Source organism: Carassius gibelio, chromosome A18, assembly GCF_023724105.1.
Source record: "Carassius gibelio isolate Cgi1373 ecotype wild population from Czech Republic chromosome A18, carGib1.2-hapl.c, whole genome shotgun sequence".
Classification (NCBI taxonomy): Eukaryota; Metazoa; Chordata; class Actinopteri; order Cypriniformes; family Cyprinidae; genus Carassius; species Carassius gibelio.
Genome location: NC_068388.1, coordinates 15470484 through 15494311, shown reverse-complemented (window position 1 = coordinate 15494311; position 23828 = coordinate 15470484). Strand labels below are relative to the sequence as shown.

Here is a 23828-nt window from a genome sequence, read left to right as displayed (position 1 = left end):
CAAATATATTTCAAAAAAACAAGGATTTAAACTTTTGACCAACTCCATTTACACACAACTACTAAAAAGGTCATTTTAATCTGCACCATTCAACAAGTCAATCACTTACCCAAACACTATATAGGTTTACCAAAAACCTCTCAACAGGTAACATGCGAACACTATGGTAATCTTCAAAAAGAAACCTCCTCATAAATCACCAAAATCATGTCTAAATTGCGGACCACATTCAACAACTTGGCATGCTACATCACCACCGCATGTTACCCAACACATTGACATACCAACAACTTTGGTTACTGGTGCAAAGTTACTTACCGACCTGAAGAAAGTGGGGGTGAGAAAAAAAAAATCCTGCTCAACATAACTTTTCACAAGTTCCCAACACTAAACAATGATACTAAACAAAACACCACTGAACATGGCTATCTTAGACAGCAACTCCGGTACAAAAAAAAACAAAAAAAATCCTTTCTAATCTTCAAAGGCTTACCAGACTCGGGGCCACTTTAAACACTAAACTTCATGTCACCTGGCAAAAAACCAGGCCCTGAATAGCGTACCCCCAACAGAGATTAAATCTCCACCCGGGATACTTTCAAAAATAACAAACTAACAAAACAAACAGTGTGCTGTTGGAAGGATTGACTAGCAACCCAGCTGGAACACTCTACCTAACCGGAGACTTTTAATAATCCAATACCCCTTTCCACACTCCACTCAACAAATAAAACCTCAAATCCAAACCATTATTGATCCCAGACGAGGCCCCAATTTGTATTACGACCCGGCTCAAAGTCATAACATAAAGAGGACAACTGACAAGATGATTTCTAATAAAGAAATTGTAAGTTTATTTAAAATTAAACAAATAATGTCTAGGGTTCGAACACAAAGATAATTATAGAAAAAATCAAATCAATAAACCGTTGGAAATGAGGTTGGTAGAGTTGTGAAATTATATGGGAACACAAATTCAAGAACCCACTCTTCAAACAAAAATCACAAAAACCCAAATGAGAGAGAACTAGGCAAAATTTAGGAGCTCCTTAAATAGTTTGCCACAGGTGCAGCTGATCTTCATTGGTGCAATCCTGCTCACCAAAAAGGAGTCAGTCCTAGAACTCAAAAGATAAAAAGAAAACAGGGGCAGGGATGTAACAATTATGACAGATAGTAGAGACAATGGGTGAGAGAGCTGTTCTCTGATTATTGCGCCATGAATACTGCATGAGTCTGATTGACTCTATTCTTCTCAGATTATAGGTTATGTTTTCTAAAGTAATCATGACAGTAAATTTTGTCATCTACCTGTACAAACACACACACACACATTTTATATATTAGTCATTTAGCAGACACATTTATCCAAAGCAAATTACAAATGAGGACAATGGAAGCAATCAAAATCAACAAGAGAGCAATGATAGGCAAGTGCTGTAACAAGTGTAGCAAAGTTTTTTAAATATATATTATATAAATAAAAAGAAAACAGATAGAATAGAAAAAGAAAAGAACAAGCTAGTGTTAGAGGCTTTTTTTTTTGCTTTTGTTAATTGTGTAATAAATAAAAAATAAAGCAGAATACAAAAAGATTTTAGAAGTTTGTATTGGTGGTTTACGGTGCGTAATAGTTTTTATACTGCACAAACTGTATTTTCTATCGGCCTACACCAACCCTACACCTAAATCTACCCCTCACAGAAAACTTTGTGCATTTTTTGATTTTCAAAAAACACCATTTAATATGTTTTTAAAACCTTTTGAATCAACTTTGCTAAATACATAAATAAATAATATTTATATGTTAAAATGTAAATACTGAGTAGACACAGATTTTTACAACGGAGTTATTTAACTAATATATATATATATATATAATTTTAGCTAGTTGACAAGGCAACATTTCCCCATATCATTTAGTTTATCTTGATGTTCTAAAATAACTAAAATTATAACTATAATATTATCTCAATGATACAAAATGCTTTACAATAAGCTGTCAGTGTAATATGAGTACGATGGGGGATGGGGTGTGGTTATGGGTTGGCACTCTTTTGAATATCTGCTTTAGGGCCCCCAAAATGCTAGGACCGGGCCTGACTATACAATATTTTCTGATGCTGTTTTACATCAGAACAATACATCTGCTTCACTCCCTTAATTATTCATTGAGAAACATGTGAGTGATCAGTTCAAGTCTGCTGAAAGGAGCTGCTGGTGCAGAAACTTCTCGAATCCCCTCAGAGCCACTGACCACACGGCCTGCTGGAGTACCTTTGAAGAGAATGATTGTGATAAGTAATTACATCGTTTAGCACCTCTATATATCTCTCAGGATTAAACTCCCTCACATTAACTTGAGATAAACGATGTGTGTGTGTTGCTTTGAAAAGTTATGTTTGGTCTCTGGATGGTTCTGCTCTGTTTGATGTCAGTGTAGATCGACAGTCACATTGTAGATGTACACACAGAATTATACATAACACATTGTCCTCTGCAACACTAGAACTTGTTTCCTTGAGTTGTGCCACTGTTGTGGTCATGCTCCTCTGGATTTCTGTAGTGTGCAATGCTTCATTGGTCTTTGGTGCAGCTTACATTGAGCAGCCCCTTTAATGTAATCTTAAATGTCTTTCTCAATCTGACTGGAACCCATAATTTTTATTTTTATACAAAATACAAATATATAATGTATTATACGAATTATATATTCGTATAATACATACCTACATGCATATATATATATATATATATATATATATATATATATATATATATATATATATATATATATATATATATATATATATAAATTGTGAACAACTTAGATTATTACATTTTGTAACAGTTGCGATTCATGACACGTAATCAATTACCTAATATTAATGCACTAAAAAAAGAAAGAAAGAAACCTTTGATGTACGACTTTCTGTACCCGGTTTCAGTACTGTATTCAACAAATATTTGTTCCAGGTGTGTATAGGCTTGTAGTCATGTTATTGTTTCTGCTTCTTTATACCTTGGTCTGGGTCTTGAAAGGGGGTTGTGCTATCTCTTCAGTCACACTTTTCAACTTAATGTTGTTATGAACTGTCACAAGTTGACAGATGGATCCTCGGAAACTAATGGTAACATCAGACTGTATTTTACAGAACATGCTGTGTAAGTTTTTGGGTACCGGTTGTGCATTGGCCATGTGTAATATGTCACAACTGCAGGTTTATTATCTGCAGCACGGTGAATCTGTTATTATCCTGGACCTTCATTCTCTGGCCTTGATGCAGAGAAATAAATTCATACTGATAGTATCAGAGAGGTAATGCACTCTCACAGCAGAATGCACCAGCTTGCATTTTCTCTCTCTTAAGTTACTCATCCTCATTTTCTCTCTCTCTGTCAGCACTTTTCTGTGTTCCCTGCAAAGTTTGTCGCTAATCCCAATCCACTTGATATCAGTAAATCTTATTAAAAACAATATATTCCCTTTAATCTGGTTTACGGTGCTCACACAGCTGTCATGACAGTTTTTCACAAAATCTCTGTTGTTTTGATCTGTGTATGGCAGCGGTTCTCAATTCCAGTCCTCGCACCCCTATCTCTGCATATTTTGCATGTCTCTCTTTGTTAACACACCTACTTCAGATAATCAGCTTGTCAGAAGGGAGCTCTGTGCTTGAACTGTGTTCCCATTAACATGGTCCCTATACAGTGTTCATTGCTCCCTACTCCCTGAGCAGGGGAAATCTGTTGAAATTTACCTCACTTCGGAACATTCCTTCCCAGATCAACACATTGCCAGTGCTTGTTTTTTTTTTTTAAGATGACTAGCAGTGCCTTTGCTATTCAACTCAAAGTTTGGTTGGCTAGCATGAACCTGTAAACCTCTGCTGGTAGATTGCTGTAACTACTGTACACCATCTGGACCTAAATAAAAAAAAAAAAGAAAAGATAAGAATAAAGTCATAATATTTTGAGAATATATCATAGCAATGTGAGAATAAAGTCAAAATATTTAAAGAAATTCTGGTGGCCTGGCAACTGATATGATTATATGTGGGATTATTAGCAGAAATCATACCATGTGTCATGAGCCCACTTCAAACTTTTGAACGTTTTATGCTGTGTTTAATTAAATACTGTACATGTAAAGAATAAAATGGTGGACAGCATTTTTTTTGTGGAGTAGGTGGTGGAATTTTCATATTAATTAAAGTTATTAATGCAAAATACTGGCCTTGCTATGACTTTGTTCATTTTTTTGCACTACAATGTCATCGTATATTATAATACACTAAAACTAGAATAAAAAAAGTTCTCAAAATATAATAAACTAAAATATAAAAAAAAAACACATACATTTTCATCATTTAATTTAACTTGATGTACTCTAATAATTAAAACTAAGGCTGAAATAAACATTAATAAAAACTATATGGTCATTAAAGGGTTACTCCACCCCAAAATTACAATTTTGTCATTAATAACTTAACCCCATGTCGCCCCAATCCGTAAAAGCTTTGTTCATCTTCATAAAACTTTGCAACGGGAACATTTTCTCAGACAACATTAGTTGACCAGAAAAAGACAGCTGAGCATAATGTTGAGTTTGTTATTTACATTGTGTCATAAATTCTGACATACTTTTGTTGACATGTTTGCATTTGTGTACGTTATGTGTCCCAGCTAGAATTTACTTTGAGAAATACTGTTTAGCTCCATGAAGCCTGAGCCAGAAGGATACCAATGCCCTATCTAATATAAATGTTTTATTTTCTCTCTGTCTTCTCTCTATTCCTGTCTGTCTAGGAACCTTGGGAAATCTGGATTGAGAGTATCATGCCTTGGTTTGGGTGAGTATTACATTATATATATATATATATATATATATATATATATATATATATATATATATATATATATATATATATATATATATATATATCCATATGCTGTATGTTTTTAGTGTAGTAAATCAGTAGATAGCAGCAGAGACAGTTTTTGCAGAGGTCAGTTCTGTTTAACAGCTCATTAATCATTACACTGTGCTTACTCTATCTAGCATTTTCCCTCTTTCACAAACACACACACAATCTCACTCTTGATGTCTGGAAAAGGAGGGCTGGGACTTGAACAGTGGGATAAATAAACGCAATTCTAATAGCTGAACTTCAGTAACTGGAGTGGGCCAGTCAGCTTTGGTACCTCCGAGACGACGAATGGCAGACTCAGCTTTCAGAGTGAGACAGGCCAAGGCTACAGGGGCTCCATATGCTTGTGTGTGTCTTTTAAAATATGAGCACAACAGTGTACGTGTGTTACTAAATATAAAAATATCCAGAAAGATAAATAGCTTGGAAAGCGATGATCATTTAGGAGACGGAGGTTTGAATCTGGCCCAAAATAAAACGTCTCAGGTTACGCATGTAACCATGGTTTCCTGAAGGAACAATATGCTGCAGTGGAGAACCTTTGGGAATGCCTCCAGCATGACCATCTCTGAATCACGTGTGTAATCGGTCCAATAGATGGGCGAGATGTCATAGGCGGGTGACGTAATGAAACCAGGAAGCTTAAGAGCATGTCAGCCTCTAGGAGTGAAGCAAGCAGAGATGGCAGAAGTGTGGCACTGCGACGCAGGGTCTCGTTCCTTTGAGGAACCATGGTTACATGTGTAAACTGAGACATTACTCTTCAGGAACTCGAGCTGCGTCGGAGAATGCCCACTCCACCAGACTTTCGAATCTCTGCCTAGTGTGGAACCCTGCACAGCTAGGGCAAGAGAGTGGAAGAGCCTGGAGTGGCTTGCATATCTAATCCAAAGAATCTGACAAAGGTTAGGATGATAGTCATTCAGACAAGATGGTGTATTGTTCTTAGGTACAGGGATGATGACAGATTTTTTGAAGGGTGTGGGAAACACTGAGGTAGCAAGAGACTCATTAAAAATAGATGTAAACAAACCAGCGAGCTGATCAGCGCAGGACTACAGAACATGGCCAGAAATCCCATCAGATCTGGCTGCTTTCCTGATGTTCAACTCACTTTAGGGCCCTCCGAACCTCGTCCTCAGACACTGTGATCACATGATCATCGCTGCTCTGAGTGCCGCTTCCTGACGCGTTGAACGGCAGACTAGTGCTGCTTAGATTGCTTGAAAAAGGGCCATAGAAAGTGTTTATCTCGTCAGCTAGTGACAGATCTGCTCTCACCTCTGCAGAGGAATTGTTTCCAAAGGCACAGGTGTTCTTTACTCCCTGCCACATGTGTTGGGAGTCTTTGAGTTGAAAATGCGTTTCCTGTATCGGTGTTTGGCAGCTCTTACTGCGCGTCGGAAAAGCATAGCACAATGTTTTGTACTCGCTCATGTTTCCCAACAGAAGACCGCCGTTATAAGCAGCAGTACATTTGTTTACTGCTGCTTATAATGTCACCACCCTCTGCACTGGGTGGTTCTTGAATGAGCCTTTGTTTATATTCCGGTGTGAGAAAAATGGCGGCAGGGTCCGATTTGCTGAAAGTCGGTAGTGAGCAAGCTTTGTAGGCATTCTTAAACTGAAATGAAAACTAAAATGAACCAGTGTATTAGGTCCTTTGGTTGGACGGGATACATGTTGATAAAAATTAGGCATAACCTGCCTGAGGTTGGCTTTGTTAAAGTCCCCAGGGATGATAATAGCAGATAATAGCAATCTTTGTCCTGTCCATCCATAAAACAGATACATTTTCAGACAGCGTTACAGCAGCGTCCAGGACCGAGGGCGTGAGCCATGTTTCAGACAAACAAAGGATGTTACAGTCCCTAATGTCCCATTGGAAACTTATCCTGGCTCTAAGATCCATCTTATTCTCCAGAGACTGGACATTGGCGAGCAGAATGCTCGGTAGAGGTGAACTGTGAGCTCTTTCAGGTGACCATTGTTCATATCGCGTTCCGGAGAATCTCAGATGGCCACGATGGATTGAGGGATAAAGTGTCCTGAAACAGGTTAGTGAAGCGGTGACCAATGTCCAAAATCGTTCCTTTGTCATAAGTGATCAGTGCAGAGGTTGTGTGTAAAAAGCAAAAGTATGTAAAAAAGTAAATAAAAGCACATTTTAAGCGGAGCGAACTGGACAGCGACTGGGGATGGCAGCACCATCTTGAATTTATGCACATTGCACAAATTGCAAGGTTGTGCTAAGCTAACATAGTAAGAAAACTGGATCGCCTCATTTAACCCGGAGGTTGTGGGTTCGAGTCTCTGGCCAGCAATACCACGACTTAGGTGCTCTTGAGTAAGGCACTGAATCCCCAACTGCTCCCTGTGTGCCGCAGCATAAATGGCTGCCTACTGCTCCGGGTGTGTGTTCATGGTGTGTGTTTTCACTGCTGTGTGTGTGAACTCTGGATGGGTTAAATGCAAAGCAGGAATTCTGATTATGGGTCACCATACTTGGCTGTATGTCACGTCACTTTCACTGTCACTTTCACTTTACAAAGAAATTTTGAGCGCTGAGGATGCAGCGGACCAGGCAGCAGCAGCAAACAAATGAGTGTGAGTGATTTCCTTGCCAAGCCAACTCTCTCTACAGTGAAATCACAGCTAAATGTGTGAATTTCTGTTGTATGGACTTACGGCCATTTGAAACTGTAGCAGGGAACCGTTTAATTTAGTTAGTGCAAGAGCTAATGTGGGCGCAACCTATGGCCATCTGTCAGTCACAAGTTTGCTACCTGACCTCACCACAATCTCCCGAAAGTGCAAAAAAGAAATGGCGACTGCTAAGAAAAGGGACATACTTGAAGATATCAAGGGGGTCATTAACAAATTTCAGCATGACAACTGACATATGGATAAATTATCACTGTCAGATAAGCTTTTTGTCAATCACGACACTATGTCACAACACAATATGACATGAAGAGCAGGGTACTCACCACAACAAGCTTCCCAAATGATGCTAAAACAGAGGACAATTTCTGAAAAGAGTTGCAGCAGCAATTAGTCGCATTTCTTGGTTTTGATGCTTCAGTAATGAATAATATTGTCTGGATAACTGATCAGGGGGTTAATATTTCTGCCGCTTTTCGCCCATACTGGCAACAAGACTGTCAAGACCATGTTACAACACTTTCCTCAGACATGCGTTAAACCCAGATGATCTTGCAGAAGATGATTAGCCCCAGAAGTAGCAGAGACCCTTTAGCCTGCCAAGACTTTAGTTCGATATCTAAAGGAATCTGGTCTGGCCAGCCAGTTCTCAAAAAGTGTCAAACAGATGGCAAAAACCAGGTACAGCACCGTATTCCACACTCTGGAGTCAATTGAGTTGGTCTACACTGAGTTACAGGAGATATTTAAGAGCCATGGTGAGAGCCAGCGACTACACAATGTCTTGCCAGATGTGCTGGTCTGGTGTTACCATTATTATTATTATGTCTCAAAATTAATGTATTAATTATAGCCTGATAATTCATGCAGCAGTCGGCATGGCGAGGCATCGAGTTAGAGGAAGAGTGGAAAAAATTGTGGAGCAGGAGGAGGATACCGATGAAGCATAGATTTACTTGCGCCTCAATCTCAAGATGAAAGGTGATGGAAGATATGTGCTGCACTGGTGGCAACAACAGGAGAACATGCTGCCGCATCTTTCTCGACTGACTCGCACTGTGTTTAGTGTTCCCGTCAGCAGCAGTAGCAGCAAGTGTGCCTTTTGCACAGTTGGAAGAATTATAAAGGAAAGGAGGACTGGATTAAAGCCTTCCACTGTCGATGCTATGCTTTTTCTTCATGATGCTCTCTGAGAGATTGTTTTTCTGGCAGTGGCCATGTCTCGTTTTTCATTTGGGATAAACTTGTTTTCATTAGGGTCAGGGCCTGAGCATCTCAGGCCATGGCCGGGCTAGGGCCCAGATTTGTGGCCCATGCAGGGCTCTACCACTGTGTTGTTTGTGCGCACCAACAAATGGAGATCTATCAGGTCTAGGAGGAAGTGTTTGAGAGCTCGAAACACAGCCAGCATCTCCAGGCAGTTTATGTGCCATGTGAGGTGGTGATCACACCAAAGACAGGGGCAGGGTTGCCACACATGACTGCATCCCAACTGATGAGGGACATACCCGTCGCTAGCATTACGTGGTGACAAGGAGCTCCCAGCACTGGGTCCTATGACAAGAGCCAAGTTTTCCTCCACATGACCAAGGCATGTAGCTATTGCCACGTGACCTTGATCAGGCGAAGTGGTAGAACACTTTGGTCTTCAACCACCACTGTAGGGGTCTCATGTACAGCAGGCCAAGATGTATCACATTGGTCACAGCTGCCAACAGACCCAGCAGTCTCTGAAACTGCTTGACAGTGAGTGACTGGCCTTCTCTTACTCTTGCGACTGCGGTGAGGGTTGACTTTATCTGAGCAGATGACAAACATGCCTACATCGTGGTCAAATCCCACACCATGCTCAGATAAATGATCCTCTGTAATAAAGAAAGCACACTTTTCTTGGTTTTTAATCTTAACCCCAGCTCTCTAATGCGGGCAAGAATGACATCTTGATGTCGAACCACCGACTGCTCTAAATGACCTGAAATTAACCAATCGTCATATAGTTCAGTAAGCAGATGCCCCAGAGTCCTAGCAGAGCCAGAACTGCATCCACACAATTTGTGAAAGTGTGGGGTGAGAGTGCAAGGCCGAAGGGAATAACCTGATATTGGTATGCTTTGCCCCCAAAAGCAAACTTAAGGAACTTCCTGTGAGAGGGAAGAATGGAAACATTGAAGTATGCATCTTTTAAATCGGTCGCAGATCTAAAATGGGAAGCCACCCTCCATTCTTCTTTGGAACTATGATGTAGCGGATGTAGAACCCGGACTCTCTTCCGTGAGGAGGTACCACCTCGATGGCCTCCTTCCTCAAGAGAGTGTCTACTTCTTGTTCCATGATCAGAGACTGCTCAGGGCCCACCATCGTGAGAATAGCCCCATTGAAATGAATTGGTGGAGAAACAAATTGTATTCTGTAGCCTTTCTTTACAGTGTGCAGGACCCTTTGAGAAACATTTGGCAGTTATTTCCACGCTGACAAATAGTCTACTAAGGGATTCAGTCTCTCGAGACTGACCTCTGGTGTAATTAGAACAGCTAGCTCTGTGCCCTGTAAAAGCGAACCAGCAGGAAAAAGACGAAATAACTACTCTGGAGACCTCCATGGAGGTGGCAAGCTTCTTAGCACCACTACGTTTCCGGGTGGCAACTGAGAGTGGTGCTCGCGGGAGACCACTGCACCCTGTAACTCTGTCAGGGTGCACAGATCGACCGCACCTTTGCCACCAGTCTCCTTAGTCCTCCTGAGCTCTCATTCTCAGATGCAGCTTGAGTTCCTGAAGAGGATTTTTTTCTGTATTATCTAAGGTTTTTTTTTTTTTCAAATATTAAAAGACACATTTTTTCATATGATAAACAATTTCAGTACTGTTTTGGGGCTCCATGTAATGTCTAATGTTAATCATCTGGATCCTGAAGTGAAACCATTTGAGAAGTATTGGTCTAATTGATCTGACTCTACAACAAGTGAATACTATTTTATGTACCTCAGATTCCAATCAAACTCTAGAGAAAGAAAGGATATCTGACTTTTGCAGAGAAAGTACATAATGGGTTAAATTTAGGAAGAAGTAAGCTTAAGTGAGCAGCAGAGAGACTGTGTGGGTTTGTTTGGAGAACACAGGAGGAGACTCACCTCAGTCTTATTCAACGAAAGACTATAGACTTATATAAATCTGTCTATGTGACTTTTCTCTTTTTACACAAACATCAGTATTTTAACGTACAAGCTACTCTTATCAAAATGTATTTAGCTACACTAATCAAAAGTTGATAACAAAAAGCTAATTAAAAATCTAATTTACAATAAATTAACTCAGAAACTTAGATAATAGTCATTTATATAACTGAGTAAAATATATATGGTGGACAGTAACATTTGAATTAATATTTAGAAGAGGCAGGGACTTTTGTACAGACATTTAAATTATTTATTGGTGAATCATTAATTTAATCAGCAAATTTGTGACCAATGAAAGTAGGGACACAAGTCAGTCCTGGGGCATTTTGAGTTATTCAAAATGGCCTCTAAAGATTGTGCAGTTCTCACCTGTTCTCACCTGCTGGGAGTGACAATAGAGCTTATTTACATCTCAGTTAGATAAGTCAAACCCCCTGTGAAGCTCCCCCATAAAGCTGCATGGTTGCATAGCATGACAGATGCAACGGGAAAAATCGGATCGCTTACCATTAATAATAAAGGATAATATGCATTGTAAATGTCAGTAATTTATCTTTTTTTGACTTTTATAAAAATTATTTAGAGGCTCTTTTTATAAAACCTTTTTTGTCAAAACTGTATTTGAACTTGTGCATTGTAGATAACGTTGCAAGAAACTGTGTAACAATATTATTTTGTGGGAAGGAGGTGAGAACCGGCGGACAATCAAATAAGATTTAATAATAAAATAAAGACAAAACAGTGCAGCAGGTGACTGGTGCAGGTGTCGCTCATTTCTCAATCACTCCACCGGCCTTGCCCCGTTCCCACGGCTCTTGGCCCCGCCCCACCCGTCACATACCCCTATCACCCCTCGCAGGCCGGGGGGTACTACTGAGACTGCGCTCTACTCCCCCCCTCCCTCCAGGGGGACTGCTCACGGTGACCTGCGGGAACCTGGGGGTAGGACAGACAAGGCGAGAGAGGGGAGAGAGGAGGGAAAAAATTTTTTCCAGTTCCCAGACGCACTGCCGCTCAGCCCTCCACCAGCTTGGTGATCTCCTCCGCGGTGCCTGGTGGTGGCACTGGACTGCCCTCAGTGGACGGAACAACACTTCTCCGCTGCCCCGTGGATGGTGATGGCTCCTCCGATTTTGGGCAGCCGGCAGGAGTCCCCCGTTCCCTGCTCCTCCGGATTCCTTCAAGGATGGCAACAGGCTCCGGCCCCCTGGCGAACAGCGCCGACTCATTCGCTCCCTCATGGATGGCAGCCGGCCCTCCACATCACGGGCGGCCGGCAGTGATCTCATCCATCCCTGGACCTACTCCAACCCACCACCTTGAGCGTCCCCAGTGCCCGACTGCTACGCCAGCTCGATGGCAATGCGGGTTCACCCCAGTGGCGAGGGATCTTCGGCAGCACGTCTCTCCTTCCTCCCGGGCTTCGGCACCAATGTAACAATATTCTTTCATGGGAAGGAGGAGGCGGGAACCGGCGGACAATCAAATGAGCTTTGATAATAAAATAAAGACAAAACAGCCCGGCAGCCCCACATGGACCACTGCCGCACATAAACAAAATCAAAACATAAACTAAAATCCAGGCCTGGTCCTCTCTCATCCTTGACTGTCATCGTTACTCTTTTGTATCCCTCCATTTCCTCCGTGGGACGCGAGACCAGTGAGTGGCGCAGGTGTTGCTCATTTCTCGCTCCGTTCCCACGGCTCTCGGCCCCGCCCCACTTGTCACACACTCCTTAAAAATCTGGCCATAATTTTTAATGTTATTATTTTAATGTTTATGTAAACAAAAAGTACATACTGATGCTAATTTTATTTGTAATTTGCTGGTTTTCTACATTAAACTTGGTGAATTGATTGCATTGTGTAGCATTAGGACTTTTTAAACAGGATTTTGTGGACTAAACATGAGATAATGTGTACGCAAAATGACAAACTTTGATGTTTATGGAAACTCACCCCATAAGAAACAGAAAAGTATTCTTACAGATCTCGTTGTCCTGACACTCTTTTTCCACAGCTAAAGAATCTAGCCGTATGTTGTACATAATGTCTGGTGAAAGCTTCTAGCTACAGGACAGTGTCCCATGCAGAGAGTTTTCTTTTCTCCTTGTGTAGCATTTGCAGTCAAAGTTACGGATTTTCCCCATTTCTATGTCTTTATCCCCATCAAATGTTACTATCGAGTGCTACATAATAAGTAGCCACACTTCCCTTGGAGGGCGGGGGCAATAAGAAAAAAAACAAAAGCCGGCTTATCAAGAATGGAAATACACACAGACAATGACATGCCCCTACTGCGTGCTTGAATCTCTGAAAAACAAGCTGATTTCAACCTCAAAATGTAGGCTTTTAAATATACCAATACTGCTATCTCAAACACATAGAGGCTTCTTTGTGATCTCAACTAACAAATTCTGAAAAAAAAAAAAAACGCTTCTGTCTCACTTTACTCGAAAGTTGTGCAGCCAACTTGTGTCACTTGTTTCCATGACGGGTCACATTTATATAAACTGCCTCACATATCATGGTAGTTTGAGAGGATTTAACTTCCTAAAATGTTCTATCTTTACAGAGCTTTTTTAAAGGACACTTCAATTTCAAGCAAGTAGATGTGGAGCTATATGAGGACTGTCACAAGCCACACAAATCAATTTTAGAGGAAAATATTATTTTGTATAAGGATGATAGTTGGAGTTGGCAGAGGAAGTAGCCTAGAATAATTTTTGTATGAGCAAAATTGAGAGCATCCTCCCAGGATGCAGTCTTATGCAAAGGTCAGCATGCTGCCAACTGGCTGTCTACCATAATGCCACAAGTGCACAAAGCGGGTGGTGCTACACCAATGTTTAGGCAGGAAGCTCACTCAGAGATGGCTGCCCGCCGTGGATCCTGCCAAACTGCATTAGGCAAAGCAGGAGAACAACTCAACAGACCGACAGCTAGTGAAGTTATATATGACACTGAAGCTTAAAAGCGTGTATGAAGTAAGCAGCACAATTTCTCACAAAGCTCTGTGCCAGAACGCGTATTGTTTTCAGAGAATCACGTGATGCTCGAAGCCTCACAGACAATCATGTGATCCTTGAAGCCTCACAATCTGTCCAATCAGGTGTGTGTGTCGGAATGTTCGAATCCCCAGATTTAACTTTACGAGTAAGTTTTCATTCAGACTTATTCACTTACATTTTTATATACCCAGTCATACAAGTAATATGAAGACAAAATTATTTTGAAAAAAAAAATTATATTTGGCATATGCAATTCATATATGTGTATATTATTCTTATATTACTTCATAATGATATATTATATTATATATGATATATTTTATTATAATACTTACACATGTACATATACACACACATACATAGTTACATTACATGTGACTTTATCTCACAATTCTGAAGATTGACAAAGTCAGAATTACTTGATTAAAAAAAATGAACAACTTTATATGCGTGTTATAAAGTCAGAATTGTGAGATATGAAAAGTCAGAATTTTGAGATAAAAATAACCTTTACAATTACCTTTTTTTTTTATTTAGTGGCGGAAACGGCACTTCAGTTTTGGCCTTTGGATCATTTGCCACAGCCTGAGGAGAAAGTCTACTTGCTTCAAAACATCACTCATGAAAAGGTTTCCGAGGCTAAGAAACATGTATTGCTGTAAAGACCTCAGAATTTCATCACCATAAAAGTTTTGTCATTCTGATGCTTTTGTAATCAAGTCCCTCAGGCTAAGGTTAAGCAGACAGACTTGTAGTACAGTACAGCAATCTCTCTCTCCTTTTTCTTTTTAGAGAGGGAAGAGTTAGATCCCCTTAGGTTACTAAGGGATGTAGCAAATACAGCCTGACATAATAAGCAAAGTAAGAGGTTGCATGGAGACCCGTGTCAGGGTTAAGACAATAATGCTTGGTAATAATAGCTTTGAAAGAGTTATAGTCACTTGTGTTAATATATGAAAATGAATAGGCATCACTATAAAACTGGTACAGACTGCAGAGAAGTGGAAAAAGAGAAAAGTGAACAAGATAAGATTAAGTGATGGATTTTTTATATATGTTGTTGAAATAGCAGTTGCTGCATCGTGCTGTGAACGCTTTCACCCTTATATGCTCCTCATTTGAGAGTCACACTCATGGTCCTCATGGTCAAAAGTGACCGGACACCTGAAATGTAACTTTTTTTCCCCTGTATATTAAGGCATTCTCAAAGACTAGGTTTATATTTTTTGTTGTTTTAAATGTTGATTTAAAGTATAGTTTTTTTTGTTGTTGTTGTTGTTGCATTATTATAACTACATTCAAACCTGAACACAGAAAGCACTTTGTTACACAAAAAATAAAAATTTTATTAAAGGGGGGGTGAAATGCTCGTTTTCACTCAATATCCTGTTAATCTTGAGTACCTATAGAGTAGTACTGCATCCTTCATAACTCCAAAAAGTCTTTATTTTTATTATATTTATAAGAGAAAGATAGTCTGTACCGATTTTTCCCGGAAAAACACGAGCGCCTAGAGGCGTGACGTGTGGGCGGAGCTAAAGAATCACGAGCGCCAGTAGGCTTTTGAGTTGAGAGCGTTTGGAAGCTGTGACAGATCCAGAGGCTGAAATTTAACAAGAGCAGCATCAGCAAAGGCGGTATGCTATGTGGTATGTACTGAAACTGTATATATTTGCTTAGCGGTTTTGGAAAAAGACTAAGTTCCACTTTATGTCGTCTTTTTTTTTTTTTTTTTTAAGCTGTACATGTGGAAAGTGCAGTTTGATGACAACATCGCATGTTGTTTACTTGATGTGCTTATGCGCTGATAGCTAAGTTAACAACACAGAGATATTTGAAGCAGTATTACTCGCCGCATGTGGTTCCAACACACAATCGTGACCCTTTTCCGTTGGGACTGCATTATCCTTAAGAAATAAACGATGTGCAATCCGAAATGCAGGGAACAAACAAAAACACTTGCACAACTCCGTTGATGCTCTGTAAAAATAAACTCCATCCACTGGTCCCTTAATGCTGTTTCTCTTTTGGTAATCTGTGCAGGGTTGTCTTGCCCTGGCAACCAAAAACACACTTCTTTTGTGACTTTTCACGACGCTCTCGCTCTGATCAGGCTGTGCTCAGCCTCTCAGTGCTCTGCTATACTGGAGCGCGCGCACTTAGGACCCATATAAGGAAATTCCGCTCCAACTATCGTCACACAGAGCCATACTCGAAAAAAACTTTCCGAAACTTGTGACAAACCGGAAGAGGTTTTTTTGGAACAAAAATACTCCTTCAAACGTACAACTTAATTTTTGAAACTTTGTCCATGTTTAGCATGGGAATCCAACTCTTTAACAGTGTAAAAAACTCAGTATGCATAAAATAACATTTCACCCCCCCTTTAAAAAAATGTAACAAAAATGAACAGGAATTCTTTATCAGAGCTTAATCCTTCTGGGTATGATCTGATTTTAGCCTCTTATTTCAGTCTTCTGACTCATTTTGGCTTTATGGTTATAGCCATACCAATTCGTTTGAGTATGTATAATTCTATGTATAGTAAATGTGTGTATCTGTGAGTGTGTTTAAGTGTGTGAGTGGATGTATCCATTTTACACTCTTGATGTTTTAAAGTTTAACCCCTTCCATGCTGTCCACTTTTTACTGCATAGTACAGTAGTTATTTTACATAGTTGCAGTGTTACAAGTAACACCAGTTCAAAGGTGTGTATGTGTGTGTACAAGTGTGTGAGTTGATGTGTTGATTTTGCACTCTAGATGTTTTACAGTTTCACCACTTCATTGCTGTGAAATTTTTTTTAATGCATTTCTGCGGATTTATAGATTGTACACATAAAAATGTTCAGTTTTTTTTTCCCCATTCATTCCCTATGGTCAGTCTTTTTTATCCGAAGAGTGTGACTATTTTGTTTTTTTTTACGACCACTTAGCATTTTCAAATCATGCCCTCAATTGTTTTTTTGTGTTCACATACCAGGTGCCATTTAAAAAATAAATAAAAAATAAAATAAAAATAAAAATAAAAATCACCATTTCGTACCATTCTGGTGAAGCTACAATTTGTAAAAATTCTAAATGTTAAATTCTCCAGTCAGAAATGACTGAAGACTGCACAAGGAGACGTGTTGTGCCAACAACAGTGAAAATTAATGGTATTATTTTCATGGCCTCTTCAAAATACGATAAAAATTCTAGATATCTTATTATTCTAATGGTTTAGATTTGTAGAACACATTATTTTATTTTCCATCCACCAGTTAAATTTTACAGCACGGTGTTTTCTGCATAAAAGTTTGGTCAGACTTCCTCATTGATCTGATCAAAAGCAGCAGATTAAGACAGTATGTGCTATAAATGGTGTTGTGGAAACTGAGCAGTAATGAACAGCATTATCCCTGAGCAGCTACAGAATTCCCCTTCGAACTGGTTCATATTGTATCGTATGAGCCAAGACCAGGATGAGCGAGAATCCAAATGCAAGCTCAAGTTTATTAAGCCACAAACACAGATAATCCAAAGAACCAGGGTGCAATCCACACAGAGGAATCAGGAACATAATACCCTCAGAACATGTCCACACAAAAGGCAGCACTTTCCCTGTACAATATTTTTTTTTCCTCGTCTCAAGAAATATCTGCATCTACACAAAACTGACACAAAATGATGTAGTATTCATGCCATACCACTACATAGCACTGTAATTCTACTACAGAGATACACTAAAAACGGAGAATAAGACTTGGACTGTGCGCGTAAACATTGCGTGCACTATACATACGGACATGGAACAATACATTTATTAATCTGTGTTAATGTTAGTTAATGAATAGACAATCATTCAGTGTTTGTTCATGTTTTTGTTTCTGTTCCATGACATGGTGTCCGACTAGGTGCGCGACGTGGGCTGATGATGTCATAGTTTCTAAAAATATATGGATTCACTGTCCAAACGAAAATGCAAACGGTGGTATTTTAAGTTTTATCCACTCTGGGACGCAGTTTAAAAAAAATATTGGTTTCACTCTCCTAAGACACCAGATCTGTGTAGAGGAAATGCCTATACCAGGGTTCTTTAAATCTTGCCCTGGAGGTCCAATCTGCTACAGAGTTTAGCTCCAACCCTGATCTACTCACCTACCTGTGATTTTCTAATGATACTGAAGACAATGATGAACATGAGCAGGTGTGTTTGATTAGGGTTAGAGCTAAACTCTTCAGGAAAGTGGATCCCAGGCATATACGATACAAAATGTATCTGAGTGGACGGGGCATCAGAGAAGGCATTCAGGGCCAATGACCTACACACAACAACAACAACAACTCAAGCACAGACCTTATATTCAAAGACCTAAACAAGCTAATGACACACAGGTGGAAGTGATCACACAACAACGAGTCCAAGCAAAGGTTTATGGGAAATGTAGTTTATGACAGTTTGAAAGCCTCAGAGCCAAGGTAGGAGGGCAAAAGGCGGGCAGAGACAAAGCTGCCGGCTCAGACAACTGAACACCGGTAGGGATGCAGAAGACTGTAGTGGAACCAGAGTTACAGAGGAACAAGGTGGAGCAAGGATTCGAAAGTAGCCAGAAGGACAAAGGGATGAGGTGAAACCAGAAGAATTTAGTCCAGAAACGTAGACAGGTGGACAATCGACCAAGGTGGAGCCGAAGGGAGGAATCTATGCAGCTTACCTAGGGTTGACATGGAGTTCATAAGTTCACTTCCTTCAAAGGAGTAGGCTCTGGGGGACTAGCAGAGCAGTGTGGAGCCCAAACATGCATGATGGCTTCCACCATTACAGTGAGCACTGAGGATATGAGAACAGTCTCTGTGATAGCCAGTGCTGAGGACCTTGTAATGTCAGCTTTTCTGGCCAAACTTAGTCTCTGTTACCTGGGCACAGCCATGAGACTAGGATGGAACAACTAGTGTTGCAACATAATCTGTGCTGCTGGATTCATATCTTGGTCAGTTGTTCTGTAATGTATGAGCCAGGGTAGAAAGAAGCAGGAATACAAATGCAAGCACAAAAGTTTTTAAACCACACAGATAAAAACCAAAACAAGAACCAGGGCGCAATTCACATAGGGGAATCATGAACATAATCTACTCCAGGGGTACCCAACTCTCACGGTTGGTAAACCGTGATCTCTGGGTTTTCACTATGTGGGTGAAGTTTGTGTATTTCGTGTCAGCACTGATTGTTTCATGTGGGCGTCTCCGCTAATTGTTACCAGCAGCAGCTGTCACTCATTACTTCTCCCTATATATTGCCCTGTCTAGCGTCTTGTGTTTGTCAGAGCGTTGTTTCAGTTCCTCGTCTCATGTTCTGCTCTCCTTGTGTTGTTTTCTTCGTTGGATTGTCTGGTCTCCCCGGAACTCCATCCACTCATCTCATCTCATCTCACCGTTGGATTCTTCACATAACTTCTCGGCTCGATTCCCCGCAGTTCCTCTGTCACCCTCTCCTGCTGCCAACTTACAACCGCACTTTGGATCCTCTGCACACCAGCATCTTCCCGGACTGTGTATCCCCAGCCAAGTTCACCTGTGTTCCTGTCTTCATGTACGGTGTTATTCATTCCATTAAAAACCACTAACTTGCACTTGCTTCCTGCCACCAACCCTTCTCCTGGCGATCGACTGTCCTGCAAAGTTTGGCTCCACCCTAATCAAACACACCTGCCTTTAATTTTTAAGTGAGCCTAAAGACCTTAATTACTTGCTTCAGTTGTGTTTGATTAGGACTGGAGCTAAATTTTGGGAAGTCGATCGCCAGAAGCAGGGTTGGACACCCCGATCTACTCAGAGAAGGCAAGAGAGAGCATCAACCTGGAACACGCATACATAAACAACGACCTTAAAGGGTTAGTTCACCCAAAAATGAAAATTATGTCATTAATAACTCACCCTTATGCTGTTCCAAACATGTAAGACCTCCTTTTATCTTCGGAAAATAGTTTAAGATATTTTAGATTTAGTCAGAGAGCTCTCAGTCCCTCCATTGAAGCTGTGTGTAGGGTATACTGTCCGTGTCCGAACGAATCATTCAGTTCACCAAATTGAACTGAATCGTTTTAAACGTCTCTCTAATACGCATTAATCCACAAATGACTTAAGCTGTTAACTTTTTTAATGTGGCTGACACTCCCTCTGAGTTCAAACAAACCAATATCCCGGAGTAATTCATGTACTCAAACAGTACATTGACTGAACTGCTGTGATGAACACCGAGCCAAGCCAGATAATGAACAATAGACTGACTCGTTGATATTATTAATGACATCATTTTCATTTTGGGGCGAACTAACCCTTTAAAGCACAGGTCAAGCTCAACCACAGACCTTAACAAGCTAATGACACACAGGTGAAAGTAATCGCACAACAGAGTCCAGGCAAAGGTTTATGGGAAGTTTAATTTGTAATCGAATGGCAAAGGAGTAGTAATCAGTCCCTCGGGTGGAGCTCATGGGCACTCCAACTGGTGACACCTATAGACATTTTACCTATGGATGTATATACACAGTTTACATCTACATAAGCTGCATATGGATCTGTCTAACAGCACATAATTTAAATGTAATGTAGCATTAATGCTCAAGACTGATTCATGGCAGGATTACGATCAATGTGTTTGGCGTCAGACCGAGTACCTGTGATAATTAGTTGAGAAAAAGAAAAAAACGCAAATGGTTTCATTCAGCCAAATGCATAGCCCCTTTTCACACTGCGATTCTGGAAAATACATAGGTAATGTGTCCCGGCCATTGTTCCTGTGTCACTAGATTTTGGCCCTTTCACACGGTCAGTGATTCCCCCGGAACATGTGTGTGCATTCACGTAGAAGTCAAAAACGCTAGGTACGTTAACTTTTACTTAAAGTTAGCAAATGTACAACTTCAGCACAGTTACCCAATCTCAGCGATCAATCCCAAGACCACACTTCAAATATAATAGATACAGAGAAGGGACTAAAAGAGCACAAATATTAAGCACTTCCACAAAGGAATTGTGTATTGATTGTGTCAAACTCTTAACCAAATTGGCCTCAATGTAATATACTACATCTACCGGTTATTCAGCATTCCAACATGGCCATTAGCCCATTGATGGTACTGCAGCAATAAATGTTTGCCTGCCCCGCTTTCCTGACAGTGTAAAACCTCTTAATAAATCAGCCTAAAAGAAGAGCGAGATCATATAGGAATATAATTAGGCACTCAATATGCAACCATTCAACAAACAATTCACACATCTCATAATGCCACATACCTATACAAAAGGATGAAAACTGCATGTCAGGCACAAAAGCTGCACATCGAGAACCAGGATTAAGCGGCTGAACATTGAGCACAACTTCAGGAACATGCCAATCCTACCATCTTGCTGCAACAACTATTTTATACTTTCCTGGTCACATTACTAACCATTCGCACCTGAAATTCATTTCTGGCCAATCTCCTCCCACATTAATATGAATAAAATCAATACTTGGTATTTAATTCTGGACTGTTTTCACTGGTAAATTCTCACCTCATATTTAAAGGGACAGTTTGAAGGAACTCTCAGGAAAACTTTATCTGAAACCTCATCAAAATGATTCAACCTGCACAAAGACAAAATATCAGACAGAGAAGGATTATATCAGACTATTAACATTTTAAGACTGAGACATCCGGTGTGCTGGAGCAAAATACTAATGTACTTGAAGATGAAGAGGAAGAGTGAGAGTGAGGAAGATGATGTTTAGCATTAACAATGATTTTCTGCACAGTCATTCTGACATTATGCTGCCCAAAGTGGTGGTGTCAGATGGATGATAAATAACTAGTAGGTTCAGTTATAAATGCTGAGTTTGGTATCAAGGACCAGGGCAGGGGTGTGAAATCAAGGTCAGGCAGTTCATTCAGGATCTATTTGAATAAAATGAGGTATTTTATTAAAATGTTGTTGCACTCTGAAAAGCAAGTACAACATATGTTTATGTGTCTTCCTGTCAGCCTCTGCTCATGAAATGTTAAGATTTTCTGTGTGAATGAGTTAATTTGCTCCCTTATTTTCAAAGTTCCGCTCTTGCCATCAGCTCAGTGCCTGAATGTCACTGACCCACTGACCCTTCTCCCCTCTTCTTGTCCTCTTATCTGCATATGGTGACCTTTCTACTCTCAAATGAAGTTAAACACAGCATAGAAATGAAAGCTACATATTTATATATCATTCATAATATAACATCATCTAAAGCTATTTTATATTTTAGATTATAGTACACTGGTCATTTGGATTATTATGATAAATCATTTTATGGTGCTTCTGTGTCCATTTTTTTCATACCATCTCCGTTTTTGTTTGACTTGAAGAATGTAAATCAAATTGGTTTTGAAATAGAAATGCCACCCCCAGTTTCGACTGGGGTACAAATGCCATACATAACTGCTTTGCTTTTGTAAAACCACCTATTGGGACATCTAGAAATAGGAAGATGGTTGCTGATGTCAGCAGCATTTTGTAGAAGAGTGCGATTAAATATAGGACAGCTTTACTTGTTCCCACTTCAGCAATACGTGGGCAGGAATACAGTTATGATAATTATCTGCACTAAAATAGATCTTAATCTCTCATTAAAACTCATAGCGAAACAGCCTCAGAGGCGCAGAACATTTCCCAATATCCTGGTGCTTCATAAGCAATGTGTCATAAATTTGGGGTCTTCTCCACTGTCAAACCACAGCGACATTATTTCTCTGAGTCAGAAAGCAGCTGCTATTTATAAGCTCTGTTGGCTGAGCTTGTAACTTCTGTTTTGCTGGCCTGGATTTATAGCTCTTTGTAGTATTTTAACTGAATCTGCAGCTGTTAGAAATAAAGCTTCTCCTCTATTGGTTCCCACAGCTGGAGCAAATAACCAGTTAAAAACAGCAGATCCATAATTCAGTTGGAGTGGCACCGTAATTAGCCTGATCATGATTTTGGAGGGATTGTGCCATTTTCAAATGTCACACATTTTAATACATTTTGGCTTAAGTAAATATTTAGAAGTTGATGAGGATAAAAATACATATAAATGATCCATTCTAATGATGGGGAAATATTTAATATAAAAGAGGATACAGTTTAGTAGAAGGTAGATTTTGCATTAAAGGAACTGAGACAGTTAATATGCATGTGACCTTTATTACTTTAGTATATAGTTATATTATTCTATACTAGAATTTTAGTATATGATAGCAAACTCACAGGTGTGATCACTCTGAAAACTTTGAAAAGGATCTGAGTTGTTAACAAAATATAAATGTTTTCCACAATCTCTTCGTCTTGCTAACAGTGTCTATTGTTATTCATTGACAGCGGTCAAAGTATCAACAATGTTATTTTTTACTTGAATATTTCATTTTTATTTTTACATTTAGATTTAATATTTGAAATTTTTATTTTAAGATGGTGATTGGAGTAGGCAAAACATTTTTATTGTGATTTTAAGAAATTATGTAATTAGTCACAATTTTTGATGATTAATTGAGAAATCTCAATAAATTTGAATGTCGTGGAAAAGTTCATTTATTACAGTAATTCAACTCAAATTGTGAAACTCATGTATTAAATAAATTCAGTGCACACAGACTGAAGTAGTTTAAGTCTTTGGTTCTTTTAATTGTGATGATTTTGGCTCAAATTTAAAAAAAAACACCCATCTCAACAAATTAGAATATGGTGACATGCCAAACAACTAATCAACACATAACACCTGCAAAGGTTTCCTGAGCCTTCAAAATGGTCTCTCAGTTTGGCTCACTAGGCTACACAATCATGGGGAAGACTGCTGATCTGACAGTTTTCCAGAAGACAATCATTGACACCCTTCACAAGGAGGGTAAGCCACAAGCATTCATTGCAAAAGAAGCTGGCTGTTCACAGAGTGCTGTATCCAAGCATTTTAACAGAGAGTTGAGTGGAAGGAAAAATTGTGGAAGAAAAAGATGCACAACCAACCTAGAGAACCACAACATTATGAGGATTGTCAAGAAAAATTGATTCAAGAATTTGA

General features: G+C 39.7%; 1 protein-coding gene across 2 annotated transcripts in view; it reads left to right on the top strand.

Annotated features, from left to right (window-relative positions):
- LOC127934160 (voltage-gated potassium channel subunit beta-1) overlaps positions 1 to 23828 on the top strand; it is a 128614-nt gene that overhangs the window by 63068 nt on the left and 41718 nt on the right. For both annotated transcript variants that reach the window (XM_052531350.1, XM_052531351.1), the window contains exon 2: positions 4810 to 4853. In XM_052531350.1, the coding sequence (XP_052387310.1) occupies positions 4810 to 4853 (44 nt within the window). The remainder of the gene's footprint in view (positions 1 to 4809; positions 4854 to 23828) is intronic.